General features: G+C 35.9%; 1 protein-coding gene across 1 annotated transcript in view; it reads left to right on the top strand.

Moving 5' to 3' along the window:
• oxct1a (3-oxoacid CoA transferase 1a) overlaps positions 1–21,036 on the top strand; it is a 101,434-nt gene that overhangs the window by 50,137 nt on the left and 30,261 nt on the right. The window contains 1 exon segment of the mRNA NM_001007291.1: positions 10,367–10,442. Coding sequence (NP_001007292.1) covers positions 10,367–10,442 — 76 coding nt within the window.

Raw genomic sequence — 21,036 nt, forward strand, 5'->3', positions numbered from 1 at the left:
TTTGTCATTTACGAATCCCCAGGACACCCTGCATCAAGGAAATCGTGCCGAAATCATAACAAAATCATGTGATTTGACCAGGGCTTTACACTCATTACAGCTGCAGATAATTTACACAGATTACACATACTATTTAAACACTAATCATACATTCATCCATAGTTGAGTCTTGTTTAGCATTTGTTGCTGCATTTCTAAGCATTTCTATTGTTTTTGCCTTCCTGTGTTTTGACCCTTTGGACTATTTATATTGTTTTGATGCTTTGCTGCCTGACTCAGCAACAGATGTGTAAATGAAAGGTGTATTTACAGTTCAAGTAATTAATGATAATGTACTTCAGCTGTGTGTGAAATCAGGATGAACTTGAAACCGGTGTGTGGATGCAAGGTTTGATGGCAAATGAAGTTTGGAAGGATATGGAGGCAAATTTGCTGGCAAACACAACAGTATTTGTTCATATGAAGTTGTCATAACAAACACATCTCTAACTATGTCATTTTTGCATTAAACATGCAGATCACACATGATGACAGTTGTCGTGAGCATGGATAAAAATCACATATTCATGATGTCTCATGTCATGATTATAAAGATTTCATGACAGTCTTAAGTTATGAACACTCCCTTCAAGTAAAGTGTTGGTTTTACAATCAGTTCCAAAGCCATTAATGAAACTAATCCATCAACTTAAAACCATGGAAAAAAATCAATACTCTTCAACCACTACACATGCTGAAAATGCTAAATTTAAAATACAATTTTAAGTATAAATAGTTGATATTCAAAAAATAAATACATATACATTTTTAAGGGGTGTACTCCTTAATTCTGGGCACTGTATGTCATAAGTAAAGTTTTGTAACCATTCCCTTAAATCATTTTTCCACACGTTGACTGTTTTCACTAGCTAAATACTTTGACTCCATTGCTGACACTTGTGGGTGGAACTTAGACATTTGGATTATAAATGTGACTTTTTGTGTCAAGACATGCTCAGTGGCTGATTTTGGGGGGTGTAAGGATTTGGTTTGCAACGTGTAGAGGGTTGTGTTAATGGCAGAATATGCAATGAGTCGGCTGTGATGCTGACTGCGCCTCAGGCCACGTTGGCTGAAATTTTCAGCTCTGTCAAAACAGGTGGCTAGTTTAATTGGATGCTTCTTGTACTGCTCAGTAGGGTAAGACGGCGGAACGGAGGTGCTTTGTCTCTGCCGGGACTGTTCTGGTCTTTATGGAGAGACCATGCGGTGCTGTCAATAAAGCAATTGACTCTTGCCGGTCTTAAGTGCGGCAGTGTGTAATTGTGCATTCTGTGTGTGTGAATATCAATTTCCTGACAACATCATTTTAAGTGTTGTTTTCCCTGACACAAAGGGGGCCAAAGAAGCTACTGAAGTGTGAGATCAGATGAAATGATTTTTTTCATTATTTAATTTCAAGTATGTGACTCTGATCTTATGTTGCAGGAGGATATATAGCAAAATATGCATTATATGGGGAAAAAGTATAGATTTTTTTTTTATGCCAAAAATCATCAGAATATTATGTAAAGATCATGTTCTATGTGGACATTCTGTAAACTTCCAACTGTAAATATATTAAAAGTTTATTTTTATGAGTAATGTGCATTTATTAGCACTTTATATAATTACTTTCTGGTGATTTTCTTAATATTTTTTTTTTACCCTCAGATCTCAGATTTTCAAAAAGAGCCAAATATTTGTCTATATTAACAAAGCAAACTTGAAAGCTCCTTTTTTTCAGCTTTCAGAACTTTTAAAAATCTTATTTTAGAAGATTAAATATATGACTGGTTTGGTCCAGGGTTACATATTGTAAAAACAAATATTAATATTAAGTAAATATTTATTTATTTATTTATTTTATAATAATAAGCGCAAGTAGGGGCCACACTGTGACTCAGTGGTTAGCACTCAGAAGAAAAAAGTTGCTGGTTTAAGTCTTGGCCAGGAGGCATTTTTGCGTGGAGTTTGTATGTTCTACCCAAGTGTGCCGCAAGCCTGCGTTCGAGTGAAGGTTTCGGCCGTTAGATCGCCCCCTGGGGGCTGGCTGCAGTGCAAGTCATAAAGCCCGCCTCCTCCGTGTTAATGAAGGAGACTTGAGCCCAAATAAAAAAAAATATTACACTTGCAATAAAATGTCCCGAAAGATAGTTCTGGTCGATTAAGGCACTGGTTATTGTGCTGAAATAGGTGCAGATCTTCATTTTTGTAAACAGTTTGTTTTTAGCAGTAATTTAATGCTGGGCGTGTCATCGTGATTGACAGCTGTGATTGAAAGTTTCTCAAAGCGCGGCGTCTGAGCTTCGGCAGAAGACTGAAGTAGACTGAAATGTTATTATTCGATTTCTGTGTTATTTTACCATGACAAAATGAGCTCAGCAGTAAACTATAGTTTCTGACATACATGATCCTGGTGGAACACTATTTATTCGCTAAGGTCAGGGCTTTTTTCGGGCTTTATTAGTTTGCTGATACACGCCTAGCCACCCAGATAGCAAAACACAGTTCCGGCTAGATTCTCGCCTGCCGGAGACTTATCTCTTAGAGCTCAGACTGACTAATGTTACCTCTGCTGGACCTACTCCGGATGCCTGGACTCACTGCCCGATTCCAGTCCGAGTCAATCGAGCCAGATGCGGCGGCCGAGCGAGCAGGCGCTGCCGCATGCGAGCCGGAATCAGCCCGCGACGCCGCGAGTAAGTTATGCGCTGCGGCCTGGAGCTGGCGCGATTGAATATATAAAACCCTCATATTTGTTAACGTTATTACATCCATTTGTGTTGATATGACAGCAAACGCATGCTGAGAAGTTCGGGGGGCATAGTTGATTTTACATAAAGCGTTTGATTGGAAGCTCGACTCCGCTCATTTTCGCGGCTCCTCCTCTGGCTCCATCAGACAATCCTTCTGCGCATGTCAAGGCTCCAATTTCAGCAGTCTTTTGCGACAGTTTGTGCCCGTCAAGCAGGCGTTTTGCCCTCAAGGCGTTCAATGGGAAAAAGGGCTGTCGCGTCGTCCATATTTTTTACAGTCATTGGTTCTACCAGTGTTCGCAGGTGTTCGCAGGTGTTTCTAAGGGACTTACCCAAAGGAAAATAAATGAATAATCACAAGTAATCTGTTAAATTTTTTATATGCACTCAAAAAATTACGTTTGCTACTAATTTAAAAATGAGCTCAAACAACACAATTCTTGAGTGTTTTTTTTTTTTTTTTTTTTTTTTTGGGACAACCTAATTTTTTTATGTTCATTCCACTTAAATTAGTAAAATTGAATAAGTTACCTAAATTCCTGCTTGATGTCCAAACACAAAATGATTGTGTGGAACCCAGCATTTTTTATAGTGTAGCAAGAAAGAAATAAACCTAGTATTTATGAATGCTACAGCAGTCAGATGTGAGAAAAGGAGTATAGATAACCTTGACTTGAATGAGTTCAGCACATCTGTGTTAACAGGACATCCCTATTCTCTTTCTCTTTGCTGTGATCTTGATCTGCTCTTCTTTTGCAGTGTTAAACCGATTGCCTATTGAGAGTTTCTACATTTATCTCTTGCGTCCTGCATTTGTCCTTTGGCCTTTACCTGGACTACCGGCTCTTGGAGAGTTTCAGTCACTTTATATGGCCTCACCATCTAATAAAGTCAGTGAAAACTGGAACTTGCGGCCAGTTAAATAGGATTGGTACAATAATTCAGACAAAATTATGAATAAAACCCAAATATCTTTATTCAACAACTTGTTTAAGCAGAGGAAGCCTGTTGTATATGTTAACAGCTCTGCATGCATACAGTGCACAGTGCTCTCATAAATCTTGAACTGATGCTAAAGAGTAGTAGTAGTAGTAGTTAAATAAATTTATAAGATTGTGCACAAAATTATTCTTTTAATAAGAAGAAAGAAGTACAAATAAAAGTTTTAGGGGAAAAAGGAACTAGAGTGGCGCCAAAGCAAAGAACTAAACAAAACCAAAAAGCCACCTAAACTAGAACACAAGATCCCCCTCTAAACTTACTAATAAAAATCAAAATGTGAAAAAGAAACCGAAATCTTCAGCGTTTGCGACGCCACACCTAAACTCCCTGAAATAATAAGCAAAAATACAAAATGCGGCGCTCACCCACTTACCTAGTGTTTCTGAACATTGAAGTTACCGACGGGCAAAATGTATTTCGCGCGACTTAGTAAACTATTCCCTTTTCCCCAAAAAGGAATGATAAACTCTTTAACCATGACCTAATTTACATCAATGTAATTATTCAGAAACACAGAACAAAGCATACATTATGAACATCAGCGAGCGAACACAAAACAACACGCACACACATAGCACTCTAAAAAACAAGGCGTGCCGGTCGAACTTAAAGTCCGCGGAACGAAGTCCAATTGGTCCACGAGGAAACGCCCTAATGAGGAGTGACAGGCTCGGGATCCAATCAGCAGGTACCTAGTAGAGAAAAAGTAGCGGAACAAAAGGTGATAGGGCGAGACAAAGAGCGAATGACAGTCGAGGAGATGCGAAGGGAGCGAAAGGAGACAAGCAAAACAGAGAGGGAGAAGGCACAAAAATACAAACTCCCACGGACCGTAACTCTTCTCAAAATTACAATTGAGCCATTGATGACCCATGTACTGTTGTGTTTCTGGACTTTGATTGTTTCAAGTCAGAGATCTCTCAGATTTCATTAAAGATGGACGAAGGTTAAGTAATTAATAACAGAATTGATTTTTTTTTTGTGAACTATCTATTTAAAAAAAAAATTAATCAATTGTCTAGATTATCACAACCAAGAGGGTCTGATAGTGTTCTCTAATTTTAATCAGTGTTTTTTCTTTAACTATCTAATTTAAAGGTCATGTGAAGTGCTTTGAAATGTGTATTTCTTTATTCTGTGTTTGATCACAACTGAAACATGAAGACAGAAATACTTTCTAAAAAAGGTGTTTCGTTTTTATCACAGCTCTGGCAGTGAGAGTGGTTGAGATCAAGCACATCAAATGAAAAACAAGTGAGAATTATTTTGAAGGGGACGGGACATGACTGATACTATAGAAGATTTGATTGGTCAGAAGATTTAGTGAGAAACTGAAGTATGAGATGATGTCAAAACATTGTTTAGCCATTATATGCGGAAGTAACAAACTGCAAGCTTTAGATGTTTATATCTTCTAAATAAAAAATGTTGTCACTGTTTTGGTGCACAGTAGCTTATAAATATTCCTAAAACTAACATACTGATACTAACTAAAAACTAACATCAGTTTCACTAACATCAGAGTCAGAAACCAGCAAATGTTTTAACAAATTTAATAATGAAATAAACAAGAAAACAAACATGTGACAGCAGTCCCTCATGGACAACTGCCAGCTAAACCAAGGTAACACTTTATCTTGGTGGTACATTTGAGTATTAGTAGACTGTCTGCTCAATATCTGTTGATACTAGGGTTGGGCATCTAAGCTATAATGCCGATCCGATACGCATCTCGATACAAAGAATACGATCCGATATATTAGCGATACATTTGTGACATATTGCGATGCAACACGATACGATTCACACCCATATCACGATACAATGCGATAAATCAGCACTAACTAATTAGATCAAGTTTATAAGATTATGTGAAAGAGGATGCTGTGCCATTGAATGAGTTTGATTATTTATTAACCAAGCAAAACCAAGACTTTTTTTACAAACTGGCTTTTCTCTCAGAGCCAGAGTGTCAGTTTACAGTAGAGGGCCATTTTAGAACATATAGCACATAATATTTAAGTATTTTCAAGATAAACAGAATGTATAAGTGCAATATATATTAAAATATATATATATTTGCACTCTTTCAACATAAAGGTTTAGCATTGCACAACAAGAATTGTGATTTAACTTTTCAACTATGAAAACAAGTTTTACAAAGATATATTTTGCCACTGAATATTCAAAACTTAAGGTCGTGAACTAGCAGTGTTATGCTGCTTTGAAACATCACTGTCACTGTAAACAACAGGCTAATAAAAATATAACAAACCAGCAATCTTCTTGCTGTGAGGTGGTCAAACTACCCACTGTGTCACCGTGACACCCATTATTTTTGTCATTATTATTATTATTATTATTATTATTATAATTAAATAAAAATTAACAGGAGGAGGTGTTTAAAACCTTCGTTCTCCGTGACACTAGGCTGAATATCTTTGCAGATGAACAATGCAATAACATCCGTTACTGGCTTAGAGCGCACGAAACTGTTGCGCATGGAAAAAAAACTTGCAATGCTTTTCTCACCACTTTTGGAGCTGGTAGCTACAGTTGGAGCAGTACAAAAGCCGGAGATGCAGGAACACTGAAAGATGCTTTCACAACAACACCGTGGCGCCGCTTCAAGTGAGATTTCAGATTAGTCGTACTGCCTGCGTATTTTACAGCGCGGCACATTTTGCAAATTGCATCTGTCCTGTCATGCCGTCCATCCTTAAATCCATAATGTTGCTTGCCATACTTTAGATTTAAAACTCAGTGGGGAATAAAATGTTTGTTTTGCTTCTCGCGCTTTCTGAGGGCGCACCACTAGCTTCTTCAGCACACCTGATACACTGAGTTGTAGTGTAAGTGTACACATCCGCAAATCCGTTGCTAAGGCTTACTTTATGGAGGTCGATTAAATTATGCGCCAAAAACAGGTTGACAACACTTGTTAATAAATAAAAAATACATTCTATATTAAAAATATAAGCTGTATCTTGGAAAAAACGATGCATCTCGCAAAAACCGATGCATCTCGATTTGCTTCCAAAATTTCATTCATCCTCTGCTGCTCAACCGGTGCACTCGCATCGTGCACGCGCATGACCGCGTATCGATACATATCGATTAATCTTCCCACCCCTAGTTGATACTGCTGCTAAATAGACATTTAACTGACTATAAGAAACTTTGCAAACACATATCAACTTACACTAACGCCAACCTAACAGTCTACTTATAATCTAATGAGAATTAGTTGGCAAGTAGATGCAATCAAAACTAAACTTAACGTCTCCCAGGCCTAGTCTTCTTTCGTCTTTCTCGTCACTCATCCTAAAGCACCTTTGTGAGACTTGAGACCGGTGTGGTGCGCAGGTGACGCTCAATAAAATTTGTGCTCCCTTATGACTGAAGTGATTTATTCTGCACATAAAAATGCCTGGCAATCTTGACATACTTTATCCAGATTATTAAACAGCTACTTGCCAGAAAACATAAATTGTTCTGGCTGTTCTGAGTTTATTAATTCTTTAATTAATGACAAACCTGACAGAAACGAAATCTACTGAATGGAGCACACACTAACCTACGTATTATTTAATCACAAGATGGCACCAAACACTCAAAAACAACAGTGTGACAGACAAGATTCAAAGTACCTGGTTGAGCCTGTGTTGTTAGTTTTTATTGCTTGTTATATAGTAATAACATATCTTGGAATGTGGGGACTGACCATTCAGAATCAGGTATTCCCGATAGCCGTGTGATAATAAAGTATAATATGCATTGTTTACATGTTCATTCATTCCAGCAATTTGTTTTGAATACAGTCAGACATTTAAATTTGTCTTTGATGTTACTGTTATTTGCATAGCTGTAAGTTAGGCATTAGTCGCATGTTGTCTAGAAAACTCCCCATCAATGTTTTATGAGCCCTATCGATTTTCCACAGGCCGCTGACGCCTTCTTCCCACAGGCCCCAGCATTATTTTTGTGTTCAGCGTCTGCGGTCGTATATTTAGGACTTAATTGTCTGGTGCAATAGGGAGCGCAGCGAATGGTCATGGGGTCTTTGCTGTACCGGCTCAAGGGGAGTCATGACAGCACATACATTAAGAATAGAGGCTTTCCACCCACTTACAGTCTGCCTGTAGATTCATGAATAAGACTGTCTCACAATTCAGCGATTTTGTGCTGCACTATTTCAAGTCAATAAGCTCTACTTGTCTGCACCCAGGACCTTACAACTAAAATTATTTTTTATGTCTTGTAAGGAAACAGGGAGTTCTTTTTCTTCTTTTTTGGATGATCATTTGGATTTGACAAATCCAAAACTAAACAACATGATCTCATAAAAATAGTGTCTTTTTTGTCAATTTCTGTTTGTTTACAGACAGAATTACAATATTAAACACAAGTTCAGTTAGTCTGCATTTAATTATAACACATTAATTGTTGAGGTTAAATATAAGACTTGGTTAAGTGGTTAAATTGTTAGGTTATGTGTCATTTTATGTGTATTTTTACTATGAAAACCTGCTTCTGTCACATAATAATAATAATAATAATAATAAAAATAATATTAATAATAAAATAGGTAAGATAATGACATCATTTTTACTTCTTAAATTACTGAGAAAGAGGTCAGAACTGAGAGATATAAACTAACAATTGTGAGATGAAAAAGAATATGATTTGTAAAAAAAAAACAAACAAACAGAATTTCTGGAGGGAGGGGGGTGATTTGAGAGATTTAAACTCAGAATTGTGAGATGAAATGTCTGCAGTGCTGAAATAATCCAGAATTAAAAGTATAAATTTCACTATAAAAAATTAAATGTCACAAAAGTCATAATGGCAAATGTTTAAACCGTATGTTGCTTTTACTTATTTAAGTTAATCAGGTTTCAACAATTTGTTTTAAGTTATGAAAAGTTTAACTTTATAATTTTTTTTGTATTGCTTTTTTATAAAATTATGAAGTTAAACTTAATTTTTTATTTTAATTAATATTATCAGCAGAGTTAGGTGTAACGTGCTACTGTATTGTAATTACATTTTTGAGAAACACAGTAATGAAACAAATTTTAAAACAAAATTTTAAATTTGTGTTATTTCATTACTGTTACAAAAGTAAATGTTATTACATTACTTGCGTTACAAATATCTTTTTTGGAAGAAAAAAGTGCTTCTTTTAAATCATGTTTCCTGCTGCAATGTCAGTTAATAAGCATGCCCTTTTAAATTGCTGGAGAACGTGAGCTGAAATGGTTGCTGTCGAGAGTGGTTGCTTCTTCATGTGGAAATACAGACATTACTTTGATTTCATTTAGTTTAAAAAATATATATTTCTGTGAAATGCTGTCTATGTCTTAAAAGAACTTTCAACTGCTTTTAACTTGACCAGCAACCTGTTGAAGCACTTGAACAGAAAGCATTCTACGATAATTCTCGTCACCACGGAGGACACCAGTACCCAAAAACATGGCAGTCACCCTAAACAGGCTAAATTAAATTTTTGTGCAGGATCGGGAGTGAAGGTATCTTCTAAATACTAAGAGAAGCATAATATTTCACTTATGGCCCTTCACTTATGCATCTGTTGTGTGCGTGCACATATTGGGAGTGCATATCACGCACGCTCGCATTTTCCAGTCACATCTGAAAACTAAGAGTCACATGACAAGAACTGACCGATCAGCTTCATACTTTGGAATTTACACATTTAAGTAGACTACTTCAGACAAACGCAGAACACCCACAAATTGCAGTGCTTTTTCATACTATAGATGTCAATGGTTACAGGAGTCCAGTTTTCTTCTAAATGTCTTCTTTTTTTTTTTTTTTTTTTTTTTTAATAAAGAAGGACTGAAAAAAGTAAAGGATAAGAGAATTTAAAGTTTTGGGCCAACTTTTTAAGTATTAAGTCAAGCTGTTGTGATCAACCCATTGTAAGGTTTTCCAGTGAATATTAAACTACTGAAAGAGCTGCAGTCTATTTTGAATTTTTATAGGTTTTTACAGGTATATTTTATGTGTTTTAAAAGTAACTTCAAAGTGTAGTGATTAGTAATCTGATTACTTTTACATGAAGTAATTAGTAATGTAATCCAATTAAAAAAAATTCCAGTAGTAATCAGTAATTTGTAATCTATTACTTAAAGTTACCTACCAAACATTGATTATCAGTTTGATTGATGTAAGGTGAGATGACTTGAAAAGTTAATTTGATTCAACTCAAAAATGTAAAACAGCGATAATGTTTTTGTTCAAATTTGAGGGGCAAATAAAGTAAATAAAAAAATGTAAACGCCAGTGTGTGAGCTAAACTTGCACTTTTCAGAACAATTTGTTTTGAAAAATATAATTGAACAAAAATAAATATATACATTTTGCAAAATATGAAGTCAAATAGTGAAATTTAAAGTCAAAATTGCTATATAAATCCACAATTGTGAGTTCTAAACTTGTAGTTCTGAGGAAGAAATGGTCAAAATCAAGAGAAAAAAAAGGCAAAATTGCGAGAATTGTGAAATATAAACTTACCATTGTGAGATGGTAACTAAGTCTTTATTTATTGTTTTTTTTTCCTCTAGGGGTCATATCAACTTGACCATGTTAGGAGCCATGCAAGTATCCAAGTATGGAGATTTGGCCAACTGGATGATTCCGGCAAGTGCATAATTTCAATTAAATAAGTGATTTTTTTCACTTATTTAATTTCATAAATATATAAGTGAATTTTCTTCACTTATTTATTCAGTATCTCAAACCAGCATTGAACACGCAGAGTGTAGATAAAACGGCATTTTACTTGCTTTAGTCCAGCCATTTATGATTTTTGCTATACTGCTTGGGTTTTTGTTGGTGCATTGTTTTGAAAAATAAAAAGGATAAAAAGGATTCTGTGTGTAAGGGGAATAAAACCCCTCTATGTTCACCGTCGAATCAAACCGAACTTTGTGAACATCATAGCCTAACTTTTTCACTTCTTTCCATAATTTCCATCAGTATGCATTTTCCACCCTTCTGAAATTAACTGGAGAGATATTCTTTTGTTTTATGTAAATCGCGAGCAGCTAATGACAGAACTCGCAGCATGAAATCAGAAGTGATTTATGTGGAAGATGGCGTTCTCTGAGGAGCTCAAATTCAGATGTATGGACTCATTTTGCGGCTGCTTCCGTCTCTTTTCAAGCATACAAAAGAAGTTGTCACGCAGGTGGCAGGTAGCAGTTGTTCTGTAAAAAGTCGTGATGTAACATTATAGTGCACCGTGTAGAGCTTTTCTGTTTCAACTATAAGCTTGAAAAAATGCTCTCAACTGGCTGGATCCAGATTTAGCATTTGTCTGCCTGTCTGTCTGCCTGCCTGTCTGTCTGTCTGTCTGTCTGTCTGTCTGTCTGTCTGTCTGTCTGTCTGTCTGTCTGTCTGTCTGTCTCGCAATTTATATCTTGCAGTTCTGAACCCCCTCTATATCGGAATTACAGCTTCACTTACTGTATATTCAAACTGTATAAACTCAAAATTCTGAAAAAACCCAATTGACTTAGATAATTGGTTTACCTTTATATATATACATTTATATATATATATATATATATATATATATATATATATATATATATATATATATATATATATATATATATATATATATATTGTAGTTAAGACAAGTACAAAATAACTAAGAGTTATCTTGAAATTGTAAACTTGCTGTTCAGAGAAAGAATGTAGAATTTTCACATATCAATGAAATTTTCGCTAACTCCTTACTTGCAATCTGACAATTCGGACATTTCTTTTTTCAAAAATGTGACCCCATTTAGGCTGCATTTACACTGCATGGTTCAGCTGACTCAATTCCGATTAGTTTTTTTTCTCCCATGTGGCATAGATAGCATATAGCTCATGATAGGAAAATATCACATGGGTCCCAATTTTCTCAAATCATATTCAGGCTATGTTCATATGTAGAAATTTATCCAGATCTTTGCCCTCGTGTCTGCAGTGTAAGCAGGTAGATCGGATTTTCACCTGACAATGTGAGCCGCGCTTTAATAAAAACTGTAGCAAATGATGTCAACTCTTGACGCTTTCATTTCAGAACAGACTTCAGCAAATTCCCAAACCTCAAATCTCATATACTAGAACAAAAAAAGCTTTTATATTGTCATGTATAGTACAAGTATTTAAGCATGTTATAGCATGAGGGAGGAATAGATAGAGCGCAACGTCCGCCACGTAAACGATATAATCTAAAACTGTTGCATACATCACATGCATAAATCATAACCTGGAAATTACATTAAGATGCCTACTGCTTTAAAAAAGCCCAGATTACAAGAAGATCACCAAATGAGAACTTTTCTGCCTTAAGCTATAATTAACCAGCTTGTCAAAAAGAATAAAAAAGTTAAACCCTGAGAACAAATTAAATCGCTCTTTTTTTCCTAGTCATTGTGTCTTTGCTGTGTCCAGTGTAAATGCAGACAATGGGAAACGAGTCACGTTTAAAAGATGATGTAAACAGGTCATCAAAAAAATCAGAAATACTCACAAAATTGGATTTGACCATCAATATGTGCAGTGTAAATGCAGCCTTAGTGTCAATTCAATTCAGAAAAAAAAAGGCAGAATAACTTTATATCGGATTTTTTTGTTTTACAATATAAATATTTGTATAGAAATCCCACAATTTCACGTTTACCTCTCAAAACAATTAATTTTTTCATAGAATTGAAAACCCAATTTTAAGGTCAAAGAGGCCACATTAATTTGGAATTCTAACATTTTTCGTACAATATCAGGTTTACGTTTCGGTGTTCAGTTCAGATTTTCTTAGTTATAAATTTTTAGTTTATAATCTTGTTATTTAGAAAGGGAGAAACAAAAGATACAAAAACATCAAATACTCATTGGGAAAGTTCTTACTGTAGTATTTATTACAAACGTTACGTGAAATCTACTTCCTTCATGTCTGTCATTGTGCTGATCTGACGCAGCCGAGGCAGAGATTGAGTCACACACTCAAGGAACGGTGGGCAGGGAGGACTAGCCACAAAACCAGCTACATTTGTGTTTAAAGCAAAAAATTACAATGTTCTAAAAGCTATAATAATTTATCTGATGGGTATTTTGAGCTGGAACTTTACAGACACATTCTGGAGACACAAAAGACTTATCTTAAATCTTGAAAAAGGCATACAATAGGTGCCCTAATATTTATTTTCAGCTCCCATTTCATTTCTTTCATTTTCCTCTACTCTGTGACCCAAGCCGAACTGCTCACTTTGGGTCGCGACTAATAAAAACATGCTCTCAGCCACCACAGTCCACAAATGTGCAATGTACTAACATCAACTCAGCAATTTTATTTCTGTTCTTAGTTCACTTGCGTTCGTATTGTTCAGTCAAAGTCATCCTAGCATGATCTGCCTGACAGCTTTACCCTTCTGTTGTCCTAAACCCAAAGTCATAGCCTCCTTCCAGTTTCAGGAACGGTTTTCCAAGGCTTAATAAGAGTCAGTTTGGGCTGTGTTTTTTTTTTTCTTTTTTTTTTTTTTGGAGCCGTTCTTGTCGCCTGTGGCGCCTGGTCTTGCTGTCGATACCCAGCTGCCCTGAATGCAGACACCTCTGCTGGGCTATTTATAGTCCTCCAGGGCCTTTGTCCTGTCACTGACTGATGCCTCGCAGCCTCCTGCTCCTCTGCGCGTCTCGCTTATCGAGTTTGGTTGAAGGTTATTTCTTGCAAACTGGCACACATGGACCATGAGCTGCACTCTGCTTTCAGTGGGCTTTTTTTCACCCCCCTCCCCTTGTCTCTCTTTTTTATGTCCCTAGCTTATTTTTCAAGTCTCCTCGGTTGCACTTTGATAAGGGCAAAATGTGCTGCGTACACTGAAACGCAGAGGTAAGACTTAGGAAAGATGTGGTGCTTAATATGTCTGAGATGGTGAAGATAAGGCTTGGTGAGCAGATAATGTTTAAATGAATGTGTTTGTCAGAGGGTTATATAAAAAGTGACAGAACATTTAAAGCGCTCACTTTATCATGCTGTGTCTTGCTCGAGAAGCAATCACCTTTAGTGCGTATTTATAGTTATTTGGGTATCTTTTTAGGTTTTTAGGTGTTGGGTATGATTTGGGGATGTAGAATTAAGAACATGCAAAATATGTAAGTAACAATAGTCACCCAATATAATCATCCTTTATAGTAAGAACGGGCCTTTAAAGTGTTACTGCAAAGACAAAAGTATTTACTGGTATATGATAAAAGAAAAAAAAATCAAAAGTATGAAAGTTTTTATATTTTATTTCTTTTTATTTTTTTATATTTTTATATGTATTTTTATACATATTTACTTGTATTTAGATATTTAGATATGGATGAGATGATATTTGTTTAATTATCTCATAGTTTAGACCTTAAAAATACAATTGTTACAAATGCCACTGTATGCTAATAACATTATTTATTTATTTATTTAGAGGGCTTTTTATTGTGTGCTATTAAATTATACATTGCAGTATATTTCAAAAAGATTGTATTTATTGATATTAAATTTTGATATTAATACTTAGAAATATTTAAGTAAATTTACATTTTATTTTTAAACTTAATAAAATAAATGTTATTTAATTTAGTTTAAATGTTTTTATTTAATTTTGTTTAAATGGTATATTTTATTTTATTTTTTATTTAAATTTAATTTAACATTTTATTTATTTATTCAATCTTTATTTAATTTGATATTTAATTTAATTTTATATTTTATTTTATTACATTTTATTTCATTATATTTTAGGCTTGTTGTGATTTCCAGAGCTTTTTATTTTTTCTTCTCAAGCTTTCTCACTTTCACCCACATACTGAAAAAAGCACCTGCCTACCCATTACACATTATAAACAAAGAGTCTGAGAACAAGGGTGCGTTTGTACACAATCCTTGTACACAAGGTATTGATCAGAACTTGCATAACCTTTACCGAAAAGGTCATTTTGCACCCTTTTTGCACTTTCATATACATTTATCTGACTTTTTTTGGTCTTTAATAAATAAGTCCTTGAGGAAAAACACTCCAGCATTAGTAACATCAAGGTCGTGGATTAATCTCGAGGGAAACATTCAATGTAAATACTGTATAACACACATTTAAATAAAACCCATCAGACTTTTATGAAGAGTTCAGATGCAAAACCTTCAAGTGCCGTCTGAAATCTCTTCAGTTATTTAACTTTAAAGGCAATGAAAAGAACATATTCTTTGCCATAAAAAGTGAAATTACTAAACCTACTCACAGGAGCCTGAGAAAAAAGTGCTCATTTTAGAAGAAGCATCCCCTTAGATGAACTCTTCATGTTCTTTATGAATATTCCCATCCTCATCAATGCATGTTTAGGTCAGTAGCTGTCTATGGGGACATCAAGGGAACATTATCAAACATCAATTGGTTTTGCATGCAGGGCTACAGAGTGTGTCGTTCTAAGCTGTCTTTAGCCTTTAAACTCTTAATGAATCAGACAAGCCTGGCAGACTAATTACAATAATCCCTCCAATTACTGTGGGCTCCCCGGCCACCTCTCAAGACTAAAGAGACAACAGACTGTGTAATGTAGCCGGAGGGCCCGGAGCTGCAAGACTCATATCATCAAGAGAGGAACGGGGACGTTACAAAACCCATCCTCTTCCATCTGCTGCCATTTCAGCGTCCTAAACCATTATGAAGACTTGCTGTGTCACATAGTCATCACGTCTTTCATTTGAGGCCAGTACTAATAAAGAGAGTGTCAGGGTGTGCCAGGTTGGAGTAAGAGCTATTAGTTAGAAAATTTATTGACTGTCACTTTTCACACCGTTAGTCGACAGATCTTCGGTAAACAGAACAGGTGTTTGGATGGCGACAGGTGTGAAGGTTAATGTTTCATTTAAAGGTTGCTGGAATCAAAGTCTCTTTCAAGTAGAAGTCTGTTCGCTCAGCAGTCACATTTGCAATTTGTCTGGGCAGTTATTTCAGATATCCTAGACCGAGTCATGTCTACCATATTGGAACTAACTGTAAAATATATAATTAATAATTCTAATAAAATAAAACTAATTTGGAGCCAGAGTCTGTGTAGTAGTTATGAATGTTTTATGCAAGATGCTATTTGATAATATATTTGTCAATATACTGTATATTAGATTAGTAAGTACCAAGATTCCAAGTTCACAAATTAAAACATTAGGGGATCTAAAAAATCTAATTTAGTTGAAATGTTGTTATTGTATTTCGTACAACCTCATATATATATATATATATATATATATATATGTGCTGAATCTTAAAAGTAAGAAAAAAACATTTCAAACCTATTCCTTCTGTCAATGTTTTTATATTAAATGTTACCACTTCTTGATGTTAGACTAGGGTTAGACTGAAGTAAGTAACATTTATATTGTAACAATTTTGTGTAATATAGGAAAAGCAATGAGAAGAATCATGCATCACGCAAAATACTGCCACTAAGAGAATGATTTATTATACAAGAATCAAGGATAAACTAAAAATAGCAATAATAAAGAAGAATAATATAGATAGCAACAAATAACCTAAAAAGGCAAATTATATACAATTTATAATAACAAAATAATCCAAAAACATTAAACCCTGCAGGGGAAGAGGACAAAAGTGGCTTACTTTAACTCTTTACCTAACTGAAGGCAAAATAATTGAAAGAAGGTATTTGGCATTTACACGCTCTACCTTACCTACTCTAATCTTAACCAAACAGAAAAATACAAAGCCAGCGCTCACTCCTAAACCTGGTGTGCCTATGCACAGGTTCGCTAGGTGATGTAAGTCATGTGACATTTACCTCTCCTAATCCTCTGGGGAAAACAAAGAGTATCAACAAATTATCTCAAATGAAAATTAATGAAAATAAACAAGATGGCAATAACAACTTTGGCAAAGCAATATAATGTACTAAAACAAAAGAAATAATGGGAGGATGAATAAACTCGTCCCACTCGTCATCTTTTTAAAAACCTGGCGACCGCTCATCAAAACACAAAAGATACGGAAATCACTTTCTCAATCACTGTAGCTCAATGGTTGTTAACCTTTATTTAGTTTACTGTTTTGTTTGATTCCTGAAGTTTTTTTTTGTTGTGTCTTTGCTATATTGTAATCATTTTGTATAATATTTTGCTTGTAGAGTTTTTTCTTTTTCTTTTCATTTGACAGTGCTTTTTTCGGAACATTTAATGTACCAAACCGTGGCCATTAGTTGCATCCCTAATATATATACTCTCACCGGCCACTTAATTAAGACCACTATACTAGTAGGGTGATATGCCACAGCCATATCACCCTGCAGCCCAAGACCGGTTACTCACTGAAGCTAAGCAGTGCATAGCCTGATCAGTACCTGGATGGGAGACCACTAAGGAACACTAGGTTGCTGTTGGAAGTGGTGTTAGTGAGGCCAGCAGGGGGTGCTCAACCTGAGGTCTGTGTGAGTCCTAATGCCCCAGTAAAAGTGAAGGGGACACTACAATGTCAGTGGGCACCGTCTTTCGGATGAGACGTTAAACCGAGGTCCTGACTCTCTGTGGTCATTAAAAATCCCATGGCACTTCTCGTGAAAGAGCAGGGGTGTAACCCCGGTGTCCTGGCCAAAGTCCCTCTATCGGCCCATACGATCATGGCCTCCCAATCATCCCCTTTCACCCAATTGGCTCTATTACCATCTCTCCACTCCACCAATAGCTAGTGTGTGGTGAGCGCACTGGCGCCGTTGTCCTGTGGCTGCCGTCGCAACATCCAAGTGGATGCTGCACACTGGTGGTGGTGGAGAGACCCCCCTCATGATCATGAAGCGCTTTGGGTGTATGGCCATACACAATAAATGCGCTATATAAATACACATTACATTACATTACATTACATTACTAGTACCGGTTTGCTTTCAGAACTGCCTTAATCCTTCGTGGCATAGATTCAACTAGGTACTGAAAATATTTCTCAGAGGTTTTGCTTCATATTGACGTGATAGCATCACACAGTTGCTGGAGATTTGTCTGCTGCACATCCATGATGCGAATCTCCCATTTCCACCAGATCCCAAATGCTCTATTGCAGGCGTCACCAACCCTGTTACTGGAGAGCTACCTTCCTGCAGAATTCAGTCCCAACCCTGATCAAACACATGTGAACCAATTAATAGAACCTAAAACAGCACTTGATAATTACAAACAGGTGAGTTTGGTCAGGGTTGCAACTGAAATGTGCAGGAAGGTAGCTCTCCAGGAACATGGTTGGTGACCCCTGCTCTACTGTATTGAGATCTGGTGACTGTGGAGGCCATTTGAGTACAGTGAACCCATTGTCATGTACAAGAAACCAGTCTAAGATGATTTGCACTTTATGACATGGCATGTTATCCGGGTGGAAGTAGCCATCAGAAGATGGGTACACTGTGATCATAAAAGGATGGAGATGGACAGCAACAATACTCGGGTAGTCTGTGGTTGACATGATGCTCAATTGGTACTAATGGGCCCAAAAAAATATCTTTTACACCATTACAACACTACAAGCACCCTGAACTGTTGATACAAAGCAGGATCAATGCTTTGTTGACTCCAAACTCTGACTCTACCTCCGAATGTCGCTGCAGAAATTGAGACCAGGCAACATTTTCCCAATTTTCTTTTGTCCAATTTTGGTGAGCCTGTGTGAACCGTAGCCTCTATTTCCTGTTCTTAGCTGACAGGAGTGGCACCCTGTGTGGTCTTCTGTTGCTGTAGCCCATCCTTCTCAAGGTTTGACGTGTTGTGCGTTCAGAGATGCTCTTCTGCAAACCTCAGTTTTAACGGGTGGTTATTTGAGTTTCTGTTGCCTTTCTATCAGCTTGAACCAGTCTGGCCAGTCTCCTGTGACCTCTGGCATCAACAAGGCCTACAGAACTGCTGCTCACTCGATTTTTTATTTATTGTTTTTTTTTCAAGCTATTCTCTGGAAAAACGAAAGATCGTTGTGTGTGAAAATCCCAGTAGATCAGCAGTTTCTGAAATACTCAGACCAGCCAGTCTGGCATGGTTGTTTATCTCATATGACTTTCAACCCCATTTTGTAATTCACGCAATTTCCAAACATGGTATAACCATGCATTCAGACGCTGACCGGATTTCATTGAGACCTTTTCCTTTTGTTTCATCACGCTCTGCATCACTATAGTGAGAGCGCTCAGTATGAGGCACAAGGATTATTGAATAAACTAATCTGTGTTATATGGCTGAACATGAACTTTTACAGCAGACCCTTGAGTCCTTTTCTGAAGACCCACTGTTAAAGTTCAAGATTTAAAAATCCTGCCTTGAGACCTTCCACATTTTTCTCCAATTCTCCTTCCTGCATCTTCAGTTTTTTATTGTGAAACCACATGCTGTGTTAATGGCTACTTTGACATTTCATTATTTATTTTTCTGCTCTGTCGATTGTTTTCTTATCCATATATTTTTTTTTCTAAGAATGCATCTCCTGCATCCTCTGAGAAAATGCCCCTGAAGTATCAGTGTAAGCGTGGGGATTTGGAATTAGCATTCAAAATGTTCCAGGACAGCTTAATCCAAAAACAAACGTACATCAGCCCTGAGCTCTCAGAAGAGCCAGTTGGCATTCATGGGTAAATGAAGCCATTTGGATGTTTTTATGCGGTGTTATCGAATTTTTATGGACGAGAAGAGGGAAAATGGATCCGTTCCTTGCTTTATAGTCATGCTGTGTCTTTAATTATAATGTACAGTGCTAATGCAAAAAAAAAAAATAAAAATGGGGGTCGAACAGGCTCTGAACTAGTTGAAATAGTCCTGCTTGCTTCCACATCAACTCCCACGCAAGCTCTTGTTAAAAAGATGTGATTCATGTGCTCAAACCAAAGTCGGGACTCTCTAACTCTTGACCCTCATTCAAAAATGGCTCTCATGCAGCCTTTCAGCAAGTCCAGACGCAAAATTATAGTCCACTTCAAATTATCCCTTACCTGACAGAACTTAAGGCCACAGAAGCAGCTTTATAGTCTCTGCTCACCGTTGTGCACAAATGTTCCTTAATCCTTAAAACCTTATACAGTATGTTTTAAGCTTTAAAGATTTTAATGTAAGGCATTTATTTACAGTTAATTACATGCTAGCATGTTAATAAAATATACATTTAATCATGCCCATGCCATTTAATCGTACTCTTTGCATAGGTTTTGTAAATTATTTTTTTACCTTAATGGTTGAATTAAGGAAGCAATATAACAAACCTCACTTAGCACAAACCATTTTTGTTTTGTTTTGTTTTGTTTAAGAAATACTTATAAAAGAAAAAAATCAGTTTACATTTAAATGTCATTCTCTTTTCAGACAAACACATTGAGCGGTGATATCAAATGCAAAGAATGTTGCCCAAGTTTTTAAAGATTCCAAAAGCTTCAAAAAGCATCCATTATAAAAGGAATCCATAGATTAAAAGACTCAAAGACTTAAAGGAATGACAGACATAGTGCCAGTTTTTGGAAAAAAAATTATAATAATAAATAGCATAAATAAAATTAATATAATATAATAAAATGTAATACATATAAAATAAAATAATATAATATAATATACTAAATATAATGTAATACAATAAATAGTATATTGCTTCAAAGTATTTGCAAAGAGGTAGTTAACACATTATATGAGCTATTAGATATGCCCGTGTCATTTACATAGGCATTCTCTGTCTTCTCATGACTGCTAATTAAAATATTCAGTAAAATATTTTGCTGCAAAGAGAAAAACTAATTTTAACTTGTTTCTATCTTAGCAAATGACCATAGAATGTGTGGGATAAGCAACAGATTACTGTATGTTAAAGGATTTTAAATGCACTTTGTGGAGGCAACCACCCTTCACTTTGGATCAGGCAGTTTTTTGGGCCCTATCAATAAGGTGCAAGACGTGTATGGCATGATTTGTTGCTGTTTTTAGACCAGCACAATCTATACAAATGAAAAAGAATAAAAATGAAAGCATTAAAATGTTAGAAAAAATATTATTTTCTACATAAATACAAAAACCACTGCCTCCATGCCTCATCTCGGGGGCTTTTTTCAAATATTCATGATAGTTTGCAATTTTATAATGTTGTTATTATTATTATTATTATTAGTAGTAGTAGTAGTAGTAGTAGTAGTAGTAGTAGTAGTAATCAGTTTTATTTATTTTATGCATATTTACATTTGTTTTTTA

Source organism: Danio rerio, chromosome 8, assembly GCF_049306965.1.
Source record: "Danio rerio strain Tuebingen ecotype United States chromosome 8, GRCz12tu, whole genome shotgun sequence".
In the NCBI taxonomy this organism is placed as follows: domain Eukaryota; kingdom Metazoa; phylum Chordata; class Actinopteri; order Cypriniformes; family Danionidae; genus Danio; species Danio rerio.